This window comes from Prionailurus bengalensis, chromosome B2 (assembly GCF_016509475.1).
Source record: "Prionailurus bengalensis isolate Pbe53 chromosome B2, Fcat_Pben_1.1_paternal_pri, whole genome shotgun sequence".
In the NCBI taxonomy this organism is placed as follows: domain Eukaryota; kingdom Metazoa; phylum Chordata; class Mammalia; order Carnivora; family Felidae; genus Prionailurus; species Prionailurus bengalensis.
The window spans coordinates 8432000-8451663 of NC_057349.1; the positions used below are offsets into that span (position 1 = coordinate 8432000).

Consider the following 19664-nt stretch of genomic DNA (forward strand, 5'->3'; position numbering starts at 1 on the left):
CCTTTCAGCCACTGAAATAATGTGCTGAGGAAGACACAGGCCAGGCCTGGGGAGCTCATTCCAAAAACGGTATCAACCCACAGCCCACCAATCACGGGACTCCCGACAGTCTTAAAACTTGAGCAGTAGAGCTAAAGAAAAAAAAAAAAAAAGGCAGTAACAGCTTCCTCATTTCTCTAGTGAATGCCTACACTGGTTGCTGTGAACATCACTAGCATTAATGTTTCTCGGTACATTTCAATAAAAATAACTTCAGCTACAAAGAAGTCATTAATTAGATTTTATGATGAAATGTATTGCCGAGAGGGTGCCTGGGTGGCTCAATCAGCTAAGCATCTGACTTCGGCTCAGGTCACGATCTCACGGTTCATGGGTTTGAGCCCCATGTCAGGCTCTGTGCTGACAGCTCGGAGCCTGGAGCCTGCTTCCGATTCTCTGTCTCCTTCTCTCTCTGCTCCCCGCCCCCCCACCCTGCCCCACCCTGCTCATGTTCTGTCCCTCTCTCAAAAACAAATAAAACATTAAATAATTTTTTTTAAATGTATTGCTGAGAAACAAAGTGTGCTTTTCAGGGTGGGGGGCAAAAGGTATGGGCACTTTTTAATTTAACTTCTGTTTGTGTCTTCCACACTATTTTCTAGATTTCCCAGGTTAAAACGTTGTTACAAGATTTTAGAGAACTAAGGTCAAATGAGTAAGTTGTTTTATCTTCTTTTTTTATTTAAATTCCAGTGAGCTAACGTACAGTGTGATATTATTTTCAGGAATACAAGAGAGTGATTCAACACTTCCATACATCACCCGGTGCTTGTCACAACAAGTGCCCTTCTTAATCCCCATCATCTATTTCCCCCATCCCCCTATCATCCCCCCCCCCCCCGCCCACCTCTCCTCTGGCATGTTTTATCTTCTGGGTTTTTAAAAATTTTTTATTTATTTTGAGAGAGAGCTAGAGAGCACAAGTGGGGGAGGAGCAGAGAGAAGGAGAAACAAAATCCCAAGCAGGCTCTGCACCATCAGCCCAGAGCCTGACGTGGGGCTCGAATTCACAAACCGTGAGACCATGACTTGAGCCGAGATCAGATGTCAGGTAGTTAACCAAATGCACCACCCAGGTGCCCCTGGTGAGTTGTAGCTTCTTAATTAAAATGGTAAATGTTGGCAAAAGTCTATCTCACATAGGTGTCAGCCTCTGAGAGTAGACCAGGCATGTGACACAAGGATGGGATGAGGAACAGGAGTAAACATTTCCCCACGCCCGTCACACACACGCAGCGGAGGTTTTAAAATAATTCTTTTAAATTCCATTCCATGTTGGGTTTTCTTTTCTTTCCACCTTTCTATCTCAATTTGCCCAAGCGAAATGTGTCATATACCTGCAACCTGGGCTGCCAGATAAAAACAGGATACCTAGCTGCATATAAATTTCAGATAAATGAATACATTTTTAATAAAAATACATCCCACATATTGCCTGAGACACATCTGTATTAGAAAAAAGTACTCCCGGTTTATCCGAAACTCAGATTTAACTGGGGGTCCTGTATTTTCATTTGCTGATTCTGGTAGCCCCAGTGTATCAAGTGAATAGCGTGCCGTCCTGGTGGGGGTGGGAAAGGTTGGTAGATGACAGTGCACAGCAGCGACGAGACACAGAACATGGTCGGGGCAGGGTACAAACACTGATGACAGAGGACAAGAGGGGGTGACCAGTGGGGCTGTGGGAGGCAAGGGTAGTACCGTGCCCCAGCCCTTGGGACAACATGATTCCTGGCCCTGCCTTGTCCTCGTCTCTTCCTGATGGTAGTAAATATCGTGGAGGCAGGATACAACCAATGGCAGTACAAACTTTTAGGTCTTTAGGAGGTATTTTTACGTTTGATAAATAAGTTGAAAACACAGTAACCACCATCTACACAGATCCACTATGTAGATCTTCTTTTGGATATTTTTTATCAATACTTTTATACTGAATGTTGGCAAAGGATTTCATTATGAACTTTGCTCTTCCCCAGTTACTAACATTCCTGAGCGTGTTTGGGTGGAGAGGTGGAGGGGTTTCCATTTTCTGCCCAGGACTCCACCTGCCCGTGGAAGGAAGTCACAAATGCCAGCTGATGTCTTGATAAATGGAACAGGACAGTGTTCTACCTGCTTCTAAGCTGTCTTGCTGCCGTCTTCCTATTTCTATGCGTCAGGGTTTCAGTTGATTTTCTCCTCCACCTTTCTCAAGTGATTTAGAATCTGACTTGCCCTGTTTCTCTGGCATGGACACCTGCCGTACTGGTCCTAAAGAGTTCCAAAGCCTTTGGCCAGAACCCCTGTGAGGCCTATCTGCCCAGCCCCCACGCCCATAGGGAGGAGTCAGGCAAGAAAGCAAGTTGGACAGGGCTCTATGAGAAACGGAGTGCAGGCATCGCCCGATCCGCTAAGTCTCTGATGTCCAGCTTTATTCAAGATGACTTTGCCCCAGGCTGATGGTACCTGAATCAGGTGTGTGGGAGGCTGGGGGAGTGGGGAGAGAGTGAAGGTGAAGGTGGTGGTTTTTAGGACAGGCTTGGCTGCTTTACAAGGAGGTCATTGGTCTCCCCCTACTTCTGTCTTCTGTCTCTCTTATTCCTTCTTACACATCTATTTCTACACAGAGTTTACCTACTTATTTTGAGAAAGAGAGAGTGCAAGCAGGGGAAGGGCAGAGAGAGAGGGAGAGAGAGAATCCCAAGCATGCTCTGCACTGTCAGCGCAAAGCCCAATGTAGGGCTCGATCTCACGAGCGGCGAAATCATGACCTGAGCCGAAATTGAGAGCGGGACACTTAACTGACTGAGCCACCCAGGCAGTCCCAGAGTTGACCTTTAAATTTAGACTGGGAACAGAGGAGAGAGGCAGGTAAGAAGGCCCAGTTTGACCTTGAGCTTGAGCCGTCAATCTACCTTTTATCGGAGCATCTTACACTGTGGCTTTTCAGCTACTTGTGGTGCAGGGGTGATGGGCCTGGACCCTGGAGCTAGACTATTCTGTAACTTACTAGCTACGTGACCTTGAGCAATCACTTAGTCTCTCCATGTCTCAGTTTCGCCACCTGTAAAACAGGATAATCAGAAGGTATGAGGAGTAGGTGAGTTTTGTGTGTGTAAAGCTATGAGGAGAGTGCCAGTTACAGGGTGCGCTCTAGATAGTTGAGTAGTAATCATAATCACAGTCATAACACCACCACCAACCAGATAGGTCCACTGAGATTCCATTCGCGTTGTCAAACTCCAGGGTGACGGGCAAATCAGAATCCTGACATCCATCGGGTGATGGCTGTATCATTTTAGCAACATTAAAATCTCTGCCATTTGCACACGCTTCCGTACTACCCATCCCTGCCGAGGAACAACGTAAACTAACATGTTAAAAAAAACTGTTTAACTTTTAGATCTAATGTCACTTTAAGAGGAAAAGAGAGAAACACAAAGGTACAGTGGTAAAGGTAGGCTCGAGGAAACGTGATGAGTTACTCGGCTTGAATCACACGCTGAGGAGGGTTAAAAACCAGGAAAATGCTTCTGGGTCAGGTTGGCACAGATCAGGAAGCAACGGGGTAGCCAGGGATGTTGACCGTTGAAGTAAAAGAACCAGCTGAACTCTGCGTGCGTCTCTGGTAACAATTACACGATCACCTTGAGAGGAGAGACATTTTAACAAACGGAAGCACAGATTTTATACCAAGAGAGCTCTTTAGTTACGTCCATTATTTTGAGGCTGAGTTCGTCCTTTGGCTTCGGACTGGAGTTTCTGGAGCCGAGGAAAATGGTTTTCCCATTTACCGACGTGCTCGCTTCCCTGGGCTTCAAGGCCGGAACCTGAGCACGGTTTTAAGTGCGGCACGTGTAACCACAATAAGGCAACGCGATCAATTAGACGTGTATCCCATTGTTCCTGATATTTAGCAACATCCCTAAAATTACTTTTAAAACATTTTTTAGTCTTTGCCAAAGATGGGGAAGAGAGTTAAGTGCACAAATGGCTTTGGACAATCTGCTGCGGAGAACTGTTTTAAGCATGGCATAAACATGCCAAATCAATAACTTGTTTCTTTATCCGCATGTGCCATGAAAATCTGGCTATCATAGAGTGCCGTATCCATTAAAAACTGAATATGCTATTTCCAGACAGCAGATAGCTCAAAGCTCAACAGGGCCAGCAGGCAATGATCCAAATTCACATCTCCCTCTCTAGAAGAACCACTCAAAGCACTCTGTTGCTACATTATGGAACTGAAAGCACAGGGGATGATGAAGCCGTGCCAATACTGTAGCTGCCTCGGGACCGAGTCAAATGGCCACCATTCTTCAGACATAAAGAGCTGGGGAAAGTGACTTTTGTGACCTTCAATCACTAGACAAATCTGATGAATGGAGAAATGTAAATCAACACAGCATTTCTAAAGTGAAACTGTCCCTTTTGCTTCAGGTAGGTTATGTGCATTTACAAAAACTTGACGTCACAGAGACTAACAGTCTCTTAGGGAAGAAGGAAAGGATCGCGGTTTAACCCAAGACTCCCCCCCACCCCCCCACCCAAGACTTTGAAGATAAATGTTTGCTGTATGCTTCTGTCCACATGAAGCCACGGACAACATTTCACACTTTTTATTAAACACTATTTCACTGTACAGGAGTCGACATGAGTTCCCAGATGTCTTTGCATTAATAGCAGTTCTTAAGGCAGTCTCAGGAAGTGGGGGTTGTGCAAATAGGTGACAGGACTTTTTTGTATATTTGATATTGTCCTTAAAGAGGCATTGTACTGATATATTACTTACAATTATTCCATTCAAGTCACGCCTCGCATAATCGTTAAGATAAAAACACCTTACCCTTTAATATTTTTACAGGATCTAATTATATAAATAAGTGATTGGGGGGGTGGAATATGGATTCTACCCTCATTTTTCCTGCTCACAACACATTCATTTGGTCCTTTAACCCAACTACCAACACACGTTTAACCACTCTTTTCCTATTTCTCTGTTGTTAAGCCACTTTCTATAGTAATACTTCATTTGCCCAACCTTCAGAAACCAGCTTTCCTAAGAGGTTTCAAGATAAATAATATTTACCCTTAAAATGTCACTGTTTCTAAAAATAGACTACACACATCTCTACTATTTTAAAACATCTGCTTCTTGATGTACTTTAGGCCTGATCGTTTTACTCTGGGACAACTAAAATGTGCAGGGATCTTTGGGTGTCTGGGTCCAAATTAAGTGGTCTTGGGCAGCTGCACTTCTTAGAGTTCCTTTGTTAATGACCTAGCGTCTTTATGGCCTTGTCCTGGCCTTCATTTTTACTATGCCGCCACGTTTTAGTGGAGCTCTGACTTCTTGAAGCAATAACCACCCCCTTTGTAACTGCTGCTAGGGCTGACGGTGATTTGGGAAACCAGACATCTATATTTGCTGGAAACAGTCTTTTTAAAAGTGGACTGTGTGTGGATGGGGGGCAGGGGGACTTGAAGAAGTAATGAGGTGAGGAGAGAGAACTAAACATGGATTTTGACAGTCCTGACTGGCAGACTTTGCAGATTCTGAGCTGGGTTTTACAGAGCAGAGAAGCCTGCACAAAAGGCCTCTGGCTGAAGCAAGCACTAATGTTTGTTTTCTATCTACTCATACGCTAACTCATCAAGCGTATTCATACAAAGCCGTTTTGGGGGCACATATGAATTTGTTTATAGTTTAACTGATATACATCTGTGTCTGTAGAAATAACACTAGTCACCAAAAAAGAAAGAAAGAAAAAACAAAAGCTTACTCCACCAACATGGCTTTATAATAATGTTTCTTCTCATGTGTGCCTATTCATTCATGTTTATAAGTGTAGATAATTATTAAAATAATTATAGTCACTAAAAGCACATGAGATGCCCACTTCGTAAAATACACAAACTGTAATAGTGGTAATCTGTTAAAGACTCACTTTTAATGGTGGAATGCATATTAATTTATGCAGATTAACTATGTTTAGAAACTTACTCAACTATGCAGATGTTAAAAACCACTACAGACTTAAACAGAATTTTGTACTTTTTCTTTCCATGCATTTTTGTATTTTTTGATAGCTTTTTACATTAGCACTTTATAAACATCTGTGTTTAGGTAATAAACTTAGACATTCCCCTTGAACACATAACTCTGATAAAATCTAACAAGAAAAAAGGAAGGAAATACAGAGAGAGAGAGAGAGAGAGAGAGAGAGAGAGAGATCTTTTATATGCATGGCAATACTTTTTTCAGGCCAAAGACAGAAAGCACATGGTACTATGCAGTTTTAATGAAAAGTGTTCTGATTATAGCCTATTCTACTTATCCATAACTTATCCAAAGAAAAAATTCAACTTCAGTGACCTCGAAGGCCTCCGGACCTGTAACCTTTCCTGGTAGGTAATATGAGGTGTTTTCAGAAATTACAAGCTATGCTTATTACGTGTTTATTAAAATAACAGTGGACAGCATCCCATGCACAAAATGCAATCAGATTACCTGCCACTTTGGACTGTCTTTACCAATGTCCCCTTTTATTAGGACAGATGAATGGGATTTAGCTTTGGTTAAGCCTTTTTATATGTCTGCATTAGAAGAACTAAAAACAATTTCTAAAAATGGATATGGAACCAGAGATAATAGTCCAAAATGAAATTCTTCCAGTCTCCAGAAAAATTTGTCTTAAGAGTATAAAAAATAAATGAGGTATTTTCCTTAAGACTCATTCTGAGTGTACATTTTGCTCTAAGTTTTGTTAGTTTCTGCAACAGCATTTAAGAGAAAACCAACTGACCATTTACAACCTGAACAATGGCTTCAGAGTATGATTAAGAAATGCACCTGGCCTCACTCAAACAACACATTTGTTTAACCCGGTGACTTTCCGGTGTCTGGGGTCAGGCAGGAGCAATCTGGGTTGGGTCGAGGAGGGCGGGGGGCGGGGAGGAGAGAAGAGCAATGTAACTGACTCACTGAGAACAGAACAGTTGTACTAACTACGCTTTGTAATTACAACTGTTTTAACAGTTTCTAGCGGGCAAGGCTATCATTTTGGTGACCCGCTATAATTTGGGATGTAGCCCCAGGAAGTCATGCCAACTTTAGAACATGAGCTGCATTGCTGAGTTTACTCAGCATGATGAACCCAATGAAACGCCGAGTGTTCCTACTTTGGTATAAATGTACATCAAGGGAAAAATTAACAATAAAAGGAATCTAGCTACAGAGGAAAGGAATACCACAAAATTCACTCCCAGGAAAATTTCAAACATGTAGAAAGAAAATATATACAGAATAGCATCATGAACCCCCATAAACTCATCATTCAGTTTCAATAACCATCAACACGTGGCCAATCTTATTGTACCCTCCCTACCCACCCCCTGCCTTGCCTTTTTTTTTTTTAAAGTAAATCGCAAACAGCCTATATTTTATTTTATACGAGCTTTCATTTACAATGCATGTATATGTATTTAACCCAAAGATCACTACAGAAATCTCACCAAACAGGAGGTGTTTAAGCCAACCTTAACCACATCTTACAAAATGTTCTAGCTAAAACCTATCTGCTTAGAAAGCTAATTTGTTTGAATATAACTGGGTAATTAAAATGACAAAGTAACTGGAAAGGCAACCCCCTTGTATTTTATTTGTGGGGAAAAAAGGTACATTCTAAGACTGAGAAAGCAGTGTCTGTTACTCAGTCCCTGTGATGCTAGTCTTTGTAAACACCCATCAACAGGAGACCAGGTTAAATGTGACCAGGGTAGACTTGCCCTGGATGGAGCCCAGAGAAAAGGGAGGCGGCAAGTAAGGGGCAGGAGCCGCCTGGAAACTTTCCCCTTTTCCGTCACTACACATGCAGAATACAGCAGGATGCCAACAGGCCAAACCTTTGGAACTTCAAAAATCACTCATCAAGCAGTCTAGCTCCTTACAATAATTTATTACCGATCTGAAAGCAAAGATCAAAAGGAACACTCCATCTAGCATTTATATATTCAATTCCTCATTGCCCAGTGACTAATTTGTAGAGGAATGAAGTCTTCACAAGGGAAGCCAAAATAATCTGAGGTGACTTTGATACAATGCCACAAAGGATATGAAGAGGAAGCCGGTAGAGGCTGCAAATGGCGAAGTTCCATTAAGAGCTCTAATAAAAGAATAATGGAATTTCCCTACACTGTGAATTAAAAAATGTTAGAAGTGGGCAAAATTCAGACAAGTCAGGCAAAACCTTGGATTTGTCACAGCCTTTTATTGTTCTTAAATGTTAACTTTACCCACTGCTGCATTTATGTTAAATGGCTTCATCTTAAAGAAAAAATGCAACTTTCCCATCAGGAATCTCGTTCCCTTTGCTGGTGTATTACTTATCAGCCTGCACCTTCTCTCCCCTTTGTCAGGCACTCCCAGCTCTCTCCATGTCTTTCAAACAAATTGCCACATTCTGCAAAGCGACTGGTTTAACTTGAAAAATGTAATTTGAAATGATATAATTTTTAGTACCGTATATTGCCATGGTCACATGAAGCAGAAACACCTCGTTCACAAACTGTTGGTGCTTAAAGTCAACTGGTCACTATAGAAACACCAGAAGCTACTGAAAATCTTTCAACTTCTATGAACAACTGGCACAATTTTTTCCTCCTGAATCCAGACTTCTCCCGTATTCTCAACTGAGGAAAATAGTTTTCACACTACTTATTTTGGCTAGTTAAAAAATCCCCGCCACATGTCTCCTTGTAAATTCATAGATAAGGATTTAAGTTTATATTAGCATTTCAACTGTGCAAATTTTTTGTTCGCTTCTGAAATCACCTCGAATTAACAGATTTACTGGAACCTTACATGAAATAGAAGTTGTGCACAAGTCTCGGAAATCTTGTAATATATTTCCCTGTGATGATGTGGTGTGGAGCATTTTCTTCAGAAACAGTTAAGTGTGTGTGTGTGTGTGTGTGTGTGTGTGTTTTAAAGAGCCCTTATCTTTTACCATTATATGGTGAAATGCTTATAAGTAAAAAGATATTCGGGAATTCTTCAAATATGGGGAGCGCAGAACATGGGATATAAATGAAGCAAGACTGGCCATGAGTCTATAAAGCTGGGGCACAAACACGGAGGAGTCGTGACGCTACTTGGTCTTCTAGAAGGCAAAACTTTTGGCAGGGGGTATTTCAGATATTATGCGATATACTGCTCATTGTTGGGGGTTTTATTTAGAAAGAAATAACTTTCTACCAGGAGCAATGGAAAACCAACAGTCGGCAGTTCCTATTTCAACGATCTTTACCAATTCAAAAGTCAAGTGCATCACTTTAGTGTTTGGAAGGGGGAAAAAAAAAAAAACCCAACAAAATAAATAATACCCCCAGATCTGTCTTTCCATCGACTTTGAGATTTCAGTGACAATATGCAACTGCATTTTAATGTGAATAAAATAGAATGACATTAGTGTGGAAATAAAGATTTTCTGATTTCCTCAGAAGAGATAAAGAGTTGGCAAATTAAAATGGAAATGTAAACACAACCGGAAAATGTACTTCAGAATCGCTCTGTACTAGTGAGACTTCTGCTCTATGTTCAGAAAGACATCTATCCAATACACGAATAACATACTTCTCTTACCTTGTGATCATACGGATTGTAAGAATGGAATACCCGAGAGAGATCTTTTGTTCTTTGCTTTTTCTGTGGAAGAAAACACAAACATCTGAGTGGACAGGTGGCAAAAATATATACAGGCATATGTATCTATATGCAGACTTACCTATCTCCGTCTTTCTACCCATCTACCTGCATTAACATATTGTTTAGAGATTCTTCCTTGCGCAAACCAAGGGGCCACAGTGCCAACCTGGGACACAGGGATGCAATTAGAAACGAAAGCCACTTGACGGTTATGTGGGTGGTTGTCACAGACCAGGCAGGCAACCTTTCCTAGAGGTTTCCTAGTTGAAACACGAATCATCCTCAAAAAAAAACCCTCTATTTTTAAACACACAACTCAGTAAAATGAAGTAAAAAACTGAAGCGGAAGAAAACTCAAACACATTTGAGGGTGTGCAATTTCACTGTAATACCAAGCGCTGTCACTCTGAACTAGGCACTGCTAGGCATCCTTTTAAACAAAATACCTTCATCTGGCTTCCTAGTCACAGCTTGGGTCTGTCTGCTTGAGCCTCTAGCTGTATGCTGGAGGCCACCTTTGTCCTGTCACTGCTGTATGGCCCAAGTGCCTTGCCTGGTGTCTCACGCACAGTAAGCCCTCAACGCGTATTTGCGACATTAATGAATAAATGAATACGCCTGAGTTAGACGGGCATTTAACTGTAAGCATCTATAATGATGACACAAGCCTCATATATCGTTATGAAAAGACAACCTCTTTTACCTTCTAATGATATGTTTTTCTCAAGCTGAACCCACTACTTGAGAACCGTCTCCACCTCCTGCTCCCCCAGTGTCTGTGACCCTGGAGAGAGGGTGGGGTTCTCTATTATCGTTGACTGTAAGAGGCAGATTGTTTTCTCACACACTGTCCACCCACCATAATGACCACAGATAATTTTGTGTATGCTTCTAGATCTTCTGTGCATATATTTTTATCGACAACTATTACTTTCAAAGAAAGGGGATCTGGGACTGCCGGGTGGCTCAGTCGGTTAAGCGTCCGACTTCGGCTCAGGTCACAATCTCGCGGTCCGTGAGTTCGAGCCCCGTGTTGGGCTCTGTGCTGACAGCTCGGAGCCTGGAGTCTGCTTCGGATTCTTGGTCTCCTTCTCTCTCTGCTCCTCCCCCTCTCATGCTGTCAGTCTCTCTCTCTCAAAAATAAACATTAAAAAAACTAAAAAAAAAAAAAAAAGGAGATCATTCTGTACACACTACCCTAAAATCTGCTTTTTCCACTCCGCAGTTGTCCCTGCCAAACTTAAAAGAGTTGTGTAGCCAGATCCGCAACCCCTTAAACGGGGTACTGAAATCCAAAAACTTCTGAAAGCTGAACTCTTTTCTGTAACTCATTTTAGTTCTTTAATAAAACGGTCACCTCTGCACAAACATCTTTGCCAGCTTGACAGTGTGCATTTTTTTAAAAAAAGATAAAGTACCAAAGAACAGATACAGAGTCAAATAGCATGCCACGCTGGTCACCCTGATGGATGAGGCCAAACGCTGCCCCAACTTGCCGTCTCACCGAGAGTGAACGAGAAGGGATTGAAGCGAAAGTTGGAAATTCTTTTTTTTAAGTTTATTTATTTATTTTTGGGGGGGGAGGGGGGAGGGAGAGAGAGAGAGAGAGAGAGAGAGAGAGAGAATAGGAGCCAGGGAGGAGCAGAGTGAGGGAGAGAGAATCCCAAGCAGCCTCCACACGCTGTCAGCACAGAGCCCGACTTCAGGCTTGATCCCAAGACCCTGGGATCATGGGTCAAAATCAAGAGTCAGGCACTTTTAACTGACTGAACCAGCTCGGTACCTCAAAAATTACTTCTCAATTTACAGAGCAGATAAAACATCTTTAAGACAGATACCGACCATGTCCTCAGATGCCAATTATAGAATTTATTTCTTTGGGGCGCCAAGGTGGCTCAATCCATTAAGCACCCCACTTCAGCTCTGGTCATGATCTCATGGCTCATGGGGTAGAGCCCCACATTGGACTCTGCGCTGACAGCTCGGAGCCTGGATCCTGCTTCGGATTCTGTGTCTCCCTCTCGCTCTCTGCCCCACCCCTGCTCACGCTCTGTCTCTCAAAAATAAGTAAACATTAAAATAAAAAATCTTTAATTTTTTTCTTACATTTATTTAGTGTTCGCCATAGCTAGCCCCCTGCCGCATCTTACATTTCTGGCACAAGCATGGCCGGTCTGTCCTTGATCCAACCCACACCCTGCTTCGGACTCCCCTCTGCTGTTGTTAATCGGACTACCAGGTTCCTGGCTGCTTCGGTCTTCACTTGTGAATGAATCCTTGCCTGGTATCCATGTTTTCTTGGGAAGTACTTCCCGATTTCCTCCAACTCCAGGGTCTGCGTGAGCACGTCCGTCACACCTTCCTATGCCAGTGACGTAAGCAGACCTTCTGGCCTGGGTCGTACATGACCTTCTGCAGCCACTTGGCTAAGGAGTTGAATCTGCTATTAACCAGGATCTTGCACTAGAGTCATTTGTACACACTCACTGCACTCCTATAGACCAGCTTTCCTATTTCTGCACTGTCTTTGGGGACACAATTCCACTTGCCAGTCCTTCAAGTCACTCGGCTTTGTTTCTACGTTCTGACACCTGCTAAAAGTCATCCCTCCCTGCCGCCAGCCCAAACCCTCACTCCTCCGTTCACCTCGTAAGAGGGCCTCTGACCACTAAACTCTAAAGTAATTCAACACTCCTTTTCCATGGAGAGCAAGGATGAGCCTCTAACTGATTGGAAATAGTCCCTTGGCTCTAGAAGAGCCCTAAAATCTGTATTGTACAGGTAGCTTGCCCACCAAGGTTTTCCTTAGCTTCTCATTTTCTCTGTCCTTTCCATGTACCCACTCAGTTGTGTAACAGTTCTTGGCTTGTGCTTCAATCAGAAGAAAAATGACGGATACTAACATTTCCTTTGGTACAAGATTCACTATAAAACGTGGAGGGACATTTTTTTTCAGAAAGGAAATGATGCTAGGAAAGACAAAATATGGAGCGTATCAGTGTTCAATTTAGGAGGTGTCCAAAAGACTGTTCAGTCCTCAAATGGCTGAGCTACGACTAGCTTGGGTTGGCCGGTGGAAATGGAATATTCAGAGGTTGTTTTGTGTGACCTTTTCATGCGGTTTTGGTTTTATATCTCTATTTTGACAGCTAAAATCTATACATGCCTTTACCTCAAATTATTCTGGGAAGGAAGTGGGGTATAAATGACAAGTAAATAACAATTCGGATTAGCACCCAAAGCAGCCAGTGAGGAAAAATGCTTTTCTTTCTGACAACAAACTCATTATATACAAATACAGTGAAGTCTTGGCTATGAGTACTGAAAGTTATATGTATTGGTTCAGTTAACTGAAAACTACCACTACTTTTCCTATGAGGTCAGGATCATATAGCCCAGTGGTGTACGTTCTGGGATCCAGGACAGGGGCTGATAAATGATGGCCCATGGGCCAACCCAGTCCACCACCTGCTTTTGTAAGCAAAAATTTACCGAGACGCAGCCAGACGCTTCTGTTTACGTATCATCTATGACCGTTTTCACGCTGCGAGAGCAGAGTTGAGTGGTTACAGCAGAGATCACATGGCCCATAAATCCTCAAGTATTTACTATCTGGCCCTTTACAGAAACAGTTAGTCACCCCAGATCTCGAATCTCTGCCTTGGACCACGTCTACTTGTAGCGATAGTTCCCAGACCCTGAGCCTTGCTCCTTCCACTCGATGAAGACAGTTCAAGGACCAATTGTAACCTACACCCTGACACGTCAGGATGAATATACCAGTCCAAACAACCATGAGCTGTCTGGCTCTCAGGATTTTGCTTGTGAACAGTCTATGTGCAGACACAATATTCCAAGTTGGCTCGTTGAGCATGCGGAAATAGATATGGGGCTTTTAGAGCCTTCTGCGTCCACACTGTAACGCCTCATTGCAGGAACTCTGAGATCTTTTGCTAAATTCTAGCCACATGGAAGATCTTACACGCAAGTGGCTAACGCGCGGCCGTGCTTGGTAGCAAGCCGGTTTCTCACAGGCAGACAATGCTAAGGGTACTAGGCTACAGGACTTGTTGAGCCTTGCTATCAGCACTTTTAACTGAAACTGAACGCTGAGCCAAAAATGGAATAATTAGACACTTTCCTATTGCATCATCGTGTGGGTCTAACCTACCTCCCACTTTTTAGCCTGTTAAAACAAACAACGCAGTCATGCAAGCACCTGCTAATTCTCCGGGTGTGTAAAAAGTAAACATGTCAAACAAGGTGTGTGATGTGCTTAGAACGAGGGTGCCCAACAACTCTGTCAACTGTACGAGGCACCTTCCCGTCACCTGCATCCCGAATCCTGCGGTCCAGGCTGCAGAGACGAGAGGGAGATGACAAGCGACTGTGTGCTGAGCCTTGCAGGCTGCGTAGGTAGCTGGGTTTAAGGCAGTCTGAAACTGTGGTAAAGCTTGTAGATTTCTGAGAACCCCAACCTGTAGGTATTTCCTAAACTGCTTTGTATTTCACTCTCTAAGAACAGAGAACACCGATGACTCCTTTCGTGTCCAAGTTTAAACTCCTTTTCGGACACAACCACCAAACTAAAAGCCCCAATGGAGCATTTTTTTTTAACAGTTCAGGTTTCCAGACAGTGTAATCATTTCCATTTTCATCAAGGGGACACAGGAGTTAGATCTGAAAGAAGCACCACATATGATGAGAATCTGGACTTGGAAGGTGAGGTTATGGAACCAATCAAACTGTACCAATATCCTCCAGTTTAACTTCTCCTGGGCTCCCCGCACGAAGTCCGTGTTTTCTGTGCTCAGTGTCTACTTGTAGATACTATGATATAAATGTCTCAGTAAACCTAGTGGTAAGAAGCCGAAAGAGCAGGTTTGGGCTTCAATGTAGTAACTTCCTGTTTCCCTCTTCCGCACGTAAGGAGCTTGGAAAGTCACCACTCTGGCCTCACGGCAAGTAACAAGCTTGAACAGACTGAAAAACCAACAACTCTTTTTGGATGCATAAGGGAGGGAATAACAGAAGAAAGTGTTGCCCCCAGAACTGGGAGGGACCAGGAAGCCGACACGGGGGGGTGTGGCTTCCTGCAGTGTGAGGCTGCCATAGGAACCAGCACTGCAGGAAAACCGGAAGGGTAACTGACAGATTGTGGGAGGCTCAGGGCAGGTGACTATTAGGAGCTTGGGGGCGATCCAGTCATGGGACGGGAGCAGGTGGTCCACGACACGGAGAGATTTACCTCCAGGAGCTCAACCAGGTTCCCACGGTAAATATGGGAGAAAAATCTCCTGTGGTTTCTGGCATGGGGAGGGGACAAAGCAGCATTGTGAAACCAGCCAGAACACTCCGTTCTTAATAAGGCCTGCCCTCAGGGGAAACCAGTTAACCAGACTCTAAACTGCTTGGGTATTACCAGAGTCTAGCTAACCTGAGAAGGGAAATACCCAACCTCAGTCCACTTAGCCATCCTGTTCCACCCACGGAAGGAGGGAAACACTAAGAAAATGTTTGCAGTCCAGGGGCACAGAGTCACTAAAAGACTGAGCTCTAATCACAGGACTCTGGAATGCTTTCCCTGTCCTCACACCTCAACACCAGGTAACTCAAGGCCTATTTTCAGCAGTTCCTTTTGCTCAGCACATCACATCTGGCTATCGAGAAAAATTACAAGACATACCAAGTGACAAAAAAACTCAATCTGAAGACGGACCAAGCTTGAGGACCAGACATGGCAGCGTGCTGGATTTATCAGACTGGGAATTTAAAATATGTGGAGGGCTCTAATGGCTAAAGTAGACAGTATGCAAGAACAGATGAAAAATGCAAACAGAGAGATGGAAATCTAAGAATGAGCCTCCCCCAAACTCATCCCCCCCACCCCAAATGCTAAATATAAACACTAACAGAAATGGAGAATGCCTCTGACAGGCTCATCAGTAGACTGGACATGGATGAAGAAGGAATCTCTGAGCTCAAGGCATATCAACAGAATTCTCAAAACCAAAATGAAAAAAGAACAAAGACTGAAGTGGGGGAAAAAAAAAGAGAGAATATCCATGGGCACCTGAGTGGCTGAGTCGGTTAAGCATCCAACTCTTAGTCTCAGCTCATGATCTCTTGGTTCATACAGCAAGGAGCCTGCTTGGGATTCTCTCTCTCTCTCTGCCCCTCTCTGGCTCATGTTTTCTCTCTTTCTCTCTCAAAATAAATAAATAAACTTCAAAAAAAATTGAATATAAGGACTGTGGGGGCAGCTACAAAAAGTGTAACATATGGGGTCATCGGAAGGGGAAGAAAGAGAAAGGAACACATATATTTGCAACAATAATGCCTGAGAATTTCCCCAAATTAATGTCAGACACCAAACCACAGATCTAGGAAGTTCAGACAACACAAGAAGGACAATGACAAGAAAACCTATTCTTTTACATATTCTTATTCTAATTTATTCTTGAGAGACGGACAGAGCACAAGCAGGGGAGGGGCAGAGAGAGGGAGACGCAGAATCTGAAGCAGGCTCCAGGCTCTGAGCTGTCAGCACAGAGCCTGATGCGGGGCTTGAACTCATGGACCGTGAGATCATGACCTGAGCCGAAGTTGGATGCTTAATCGACTGAGCCACCCAGGCGCCCCTATTATAATTTTCAAATTATAGTCAATCAAAAACAAATTCCTGAAAGAGGCCAAGGGTGGGGGGAGGAATTTCTTATCTATAGAGGAACAAAGATAAGAACTGTATCTGACATCTTAGAAACCATGCAGGCGAGAAAGAAATATTCAAAGTGCTGAGAAGAAAAACCCATCAACTTAGAATTCTGTACCCTGCGAAATTATCCCTCAAAGATGAATAAATAAAAACCTCCTCAGACAAACAACAACTGAAGGAATTTGTTGCCAGTAGATCTCATTTGCAAGAAACGTTAAAAGCAGTTCTTTAGAGAAGGAAAATGATAGAGAACAGAAATCTGGATCTGAAGGAAGGGCACTGAGTACGTGGGGGGAAAAAGTGCAGGTAAAAGAAATTTTATTCTCCTTATTCTTAACTGATCTAACAGATAACAGTTTATTCGAAACAGTAACAGCAACAATGTACTTGGTTTTGCATGGATCTGTGTATGTGAACTGAATGACAATGACACAAGGCATGACAGGAAGAAATAAAGATGACTGTGTTATTATTATAAGGTACTCACACTCCCCTACAGTAGTATCATAGGACATGGAATTGGATTTTTTTTTTTTTTTTTTTTTGCTTGGATTGTTTGGAACTATGTATTGCCAACTCTATGGCAAACCACTAACACAGGTTCAAAACAAAGTACAACTGATATGGTAAGAAAGGAGAGTTTAAAGCCACTTATTTTTTCTTGTCCCCTTGTTGGCAGAGCCTGAGAAGTAGTTAAGCCCTGGCAAGGAGAAACAGAAGAGAAGTAGCCAAGACAACTCATCAGGCCCTGCCTGACCTTTGTGTCCTACAGGCGCACAAAGCAATGACGGTGGCAGGGTCTGGGAGTGTTAGGTTCTAAACAAATCCCCAAAGAGACTGGAGTCAAAATTCTATGTAATAAAAGCCAGGGGACAAGGACTGGTCAGTTAGTGCCTGCCGGGGACACGCATTCGGTAGGGAAGTCAGAGAACCACATCCTGAGGCAAAAGGGCCCAAAAACCAGCCAAGATGTGCAAGATTAAAAACAAATGACTGAGGGTCAAAGGGGTTCTTGGTAAAACTTGCAAGAACTAGGAGAGTTAAGTGAGGACAGGGCTTAGCAAGGATACCCAGGACATGAAAGTCAGGGATAAGAATGGAAGCAGCTCGGAAATGCTAAGAGGTAAGTGAAGGTGCTAGCAACCACAACTGTGGTCTGACGGTAAGGTAGGTCTCCTGTCTGCCTTGGGACCTTCTACCACACTTCCTGCCGGGGGCAGGCTCCAGGCTCCAGTCGTCAGGACGCGGGCAGTGCCAGGCTTATTAAACTCAGTCTGCAACGTGCCAGCATTTGGTTGAAGAGGGAAAAGATTATAGCTTACTGGAGAGTTCAGGTTTTGATAAAGAACTAAAGGAACGGAGTCTATAGATAGATTATGCCATTTACGATTTGTAAGAAAGCAGGCTGGATGTAAGCGCACGGGGAAAAGAAAGGAAAGGAGGTGGTGCTGTGGAATCAGAGAGATGGCTAGAGGACTAGAGCACACAATGTTGCAAAGGGGACAATCACATCTAGGTCTCAGAAGGGGCTTCCTAATGGTGTGAGAGGTGGAGCACGGGTGCTAGGCTAGAGGCTGAAGGTGGCATGACAGGACGTGGCAATGGTTCGGAGGAAAGGACAGCACCCCATCCCAGGTTCAGCTAGGTGGGGCGACGAGGTGGGATGGATGGAGGAAGAGGGAGGGCGCAGGCCTTACAGCTCTTGGTGACTGGTTAGAAAGGAGCACAAGAGAGGGAAGGACGCGGATGGCTCTAAGATTTCAGGTTCAGATAACGACGGGAAGGGAAGCGCTCCCTGCACTGACATGAGGAATCCAGGCAAAAAGTAAGTTTTTGGGGGGTAAGGGGTGGAGGGTGGCCGGTGGGGTGGGGGATTCAGATTGAACAGAACGTGTTTGAGCGGCTGGCCGTGATACATTTGGGAGATAATGGGGGAGTGAGACATAAGGGTTTGGTGCCAGCAGAGAGATGGGGGCCATGGATCTGGGAGTCATGAGCCTACAGGTGTAAGTTAATAAAGCAGAAGAGGGGATGTGATCACACGGGGAGCATACAGAATAAAGGAGGCAAGAAGTTGAGAGGAGAAGACGGACGTTAACATCTCAGCAAATCAGCTCTCTGACCTTGGGCGAGGAATCCGCTCTGGACGTCGTGACATGAGGGGCCAGTGGTTCTCAGTGGTTCTCAACCCTGGCTGCAGGTTGGAACCAGTGAGGAACCTTTAAAATATACCAGGGCTCTGGTCTAGATCCCCAGTGGCACTGAGCTAACTGGCACGATGTGATCTATTTGAAAGCTCTCGGGTTTTCCAGCGTGCGGTCAAAGTTGAGGACCACCAGCCGATATGCTCCCTGAGGTCTCTCCTAGCTGTCAGCCTCTGTCTTCTACGTGGGTTCCCCGCTGGCCTTCAGCTTTTGGCATTCTGGGTTCTGAATTCAAACAGCATTTTCATTCTTAATGTCGATATTCCGTCAGCAGCTTTGCTTTACTTCCCAACCTCTTCCTTGACTCAAGAATGAACTCTCTTCAGGAATTCCTCAGGGGCACATCGAGGCTTTGGCTGCAGGGAATAGGCTACTGTTATATATCTAGTTCCCTTGGTGAGTGCTTCTGAAAAATTAATGGGAGGCTAATTTAATAAACGTGAAACTTTATTTTGTTATCAATGTATAAAACATCAGAAGCTTAATTAAAAGCACTTGACGTTATCAGCACTCAATCACAATCTCACTCTTTATATTGGACATATTTGGATGGAGTCCCTAGGATAATAATCACTCAAGATCACTAAGAAAAAAGAACAGGTCCCTGGAATCTAAAATAACGAATTCAAAATTAGTTTAACAAAAAAAAAACATTAGTGATGTGAAATAGGTCTGGTGATCAAAGACACCCAAAACACTCAGGAAAACAAACTCTTCAGAATCTCATCTGCTTTTCCTTCATAAGGCACGTATGTAATAGTTTTGTGTTCTGTGATAAATGGCTACAGTAAGGAGGGTGGGGAAAGTAAAGAAAAATAGGCTGCTCTAAGCCTACACACATTTTTCACCTCTTACTTTCTACTACGATCTGGAAGGTAACAGAGATGACCCAACTTTGTCTATGTTCTTGAATTTCCTTCTCTGCTTCTGGTTACAGCAAATTCAAGGAGAATTTCAGGTTCTTTAGAGTCTGGAGTCCCCACAGTGGAGGGCACGGCGTAGGCATGTCTCAGAAGACACT

The 19664-nt window shown here is 43.6% G+C and overlaps 1 protein-coding gene across 3 annotated transcripts in view; it reads right to left on the reverse strand.

Annotated features, from left to right (window-relative positions):
* CDKAL1 (CDK5 regulatory subunit associated protein 1 like 1) overlaps positions 1 to 19664 on the reverse strand; it is a 659261-nt gene that overhangs the window by 111761 nt on the left and 527836 nt on the right. For all 3 annotated transcript variants that reach the window (XM_043590714.1, XM_043590715.1, XM_043590713.1), the window contains one exon: positions 9662 to 9724. In XM_043590714.1, coding sequence (XP_043446649.1) covers positions 9662 to 9724 — 63 coding nt within the window. The remainder of the gene's footprint in view (positions 1 to 9661; positions 9725 to 19664) is intronic.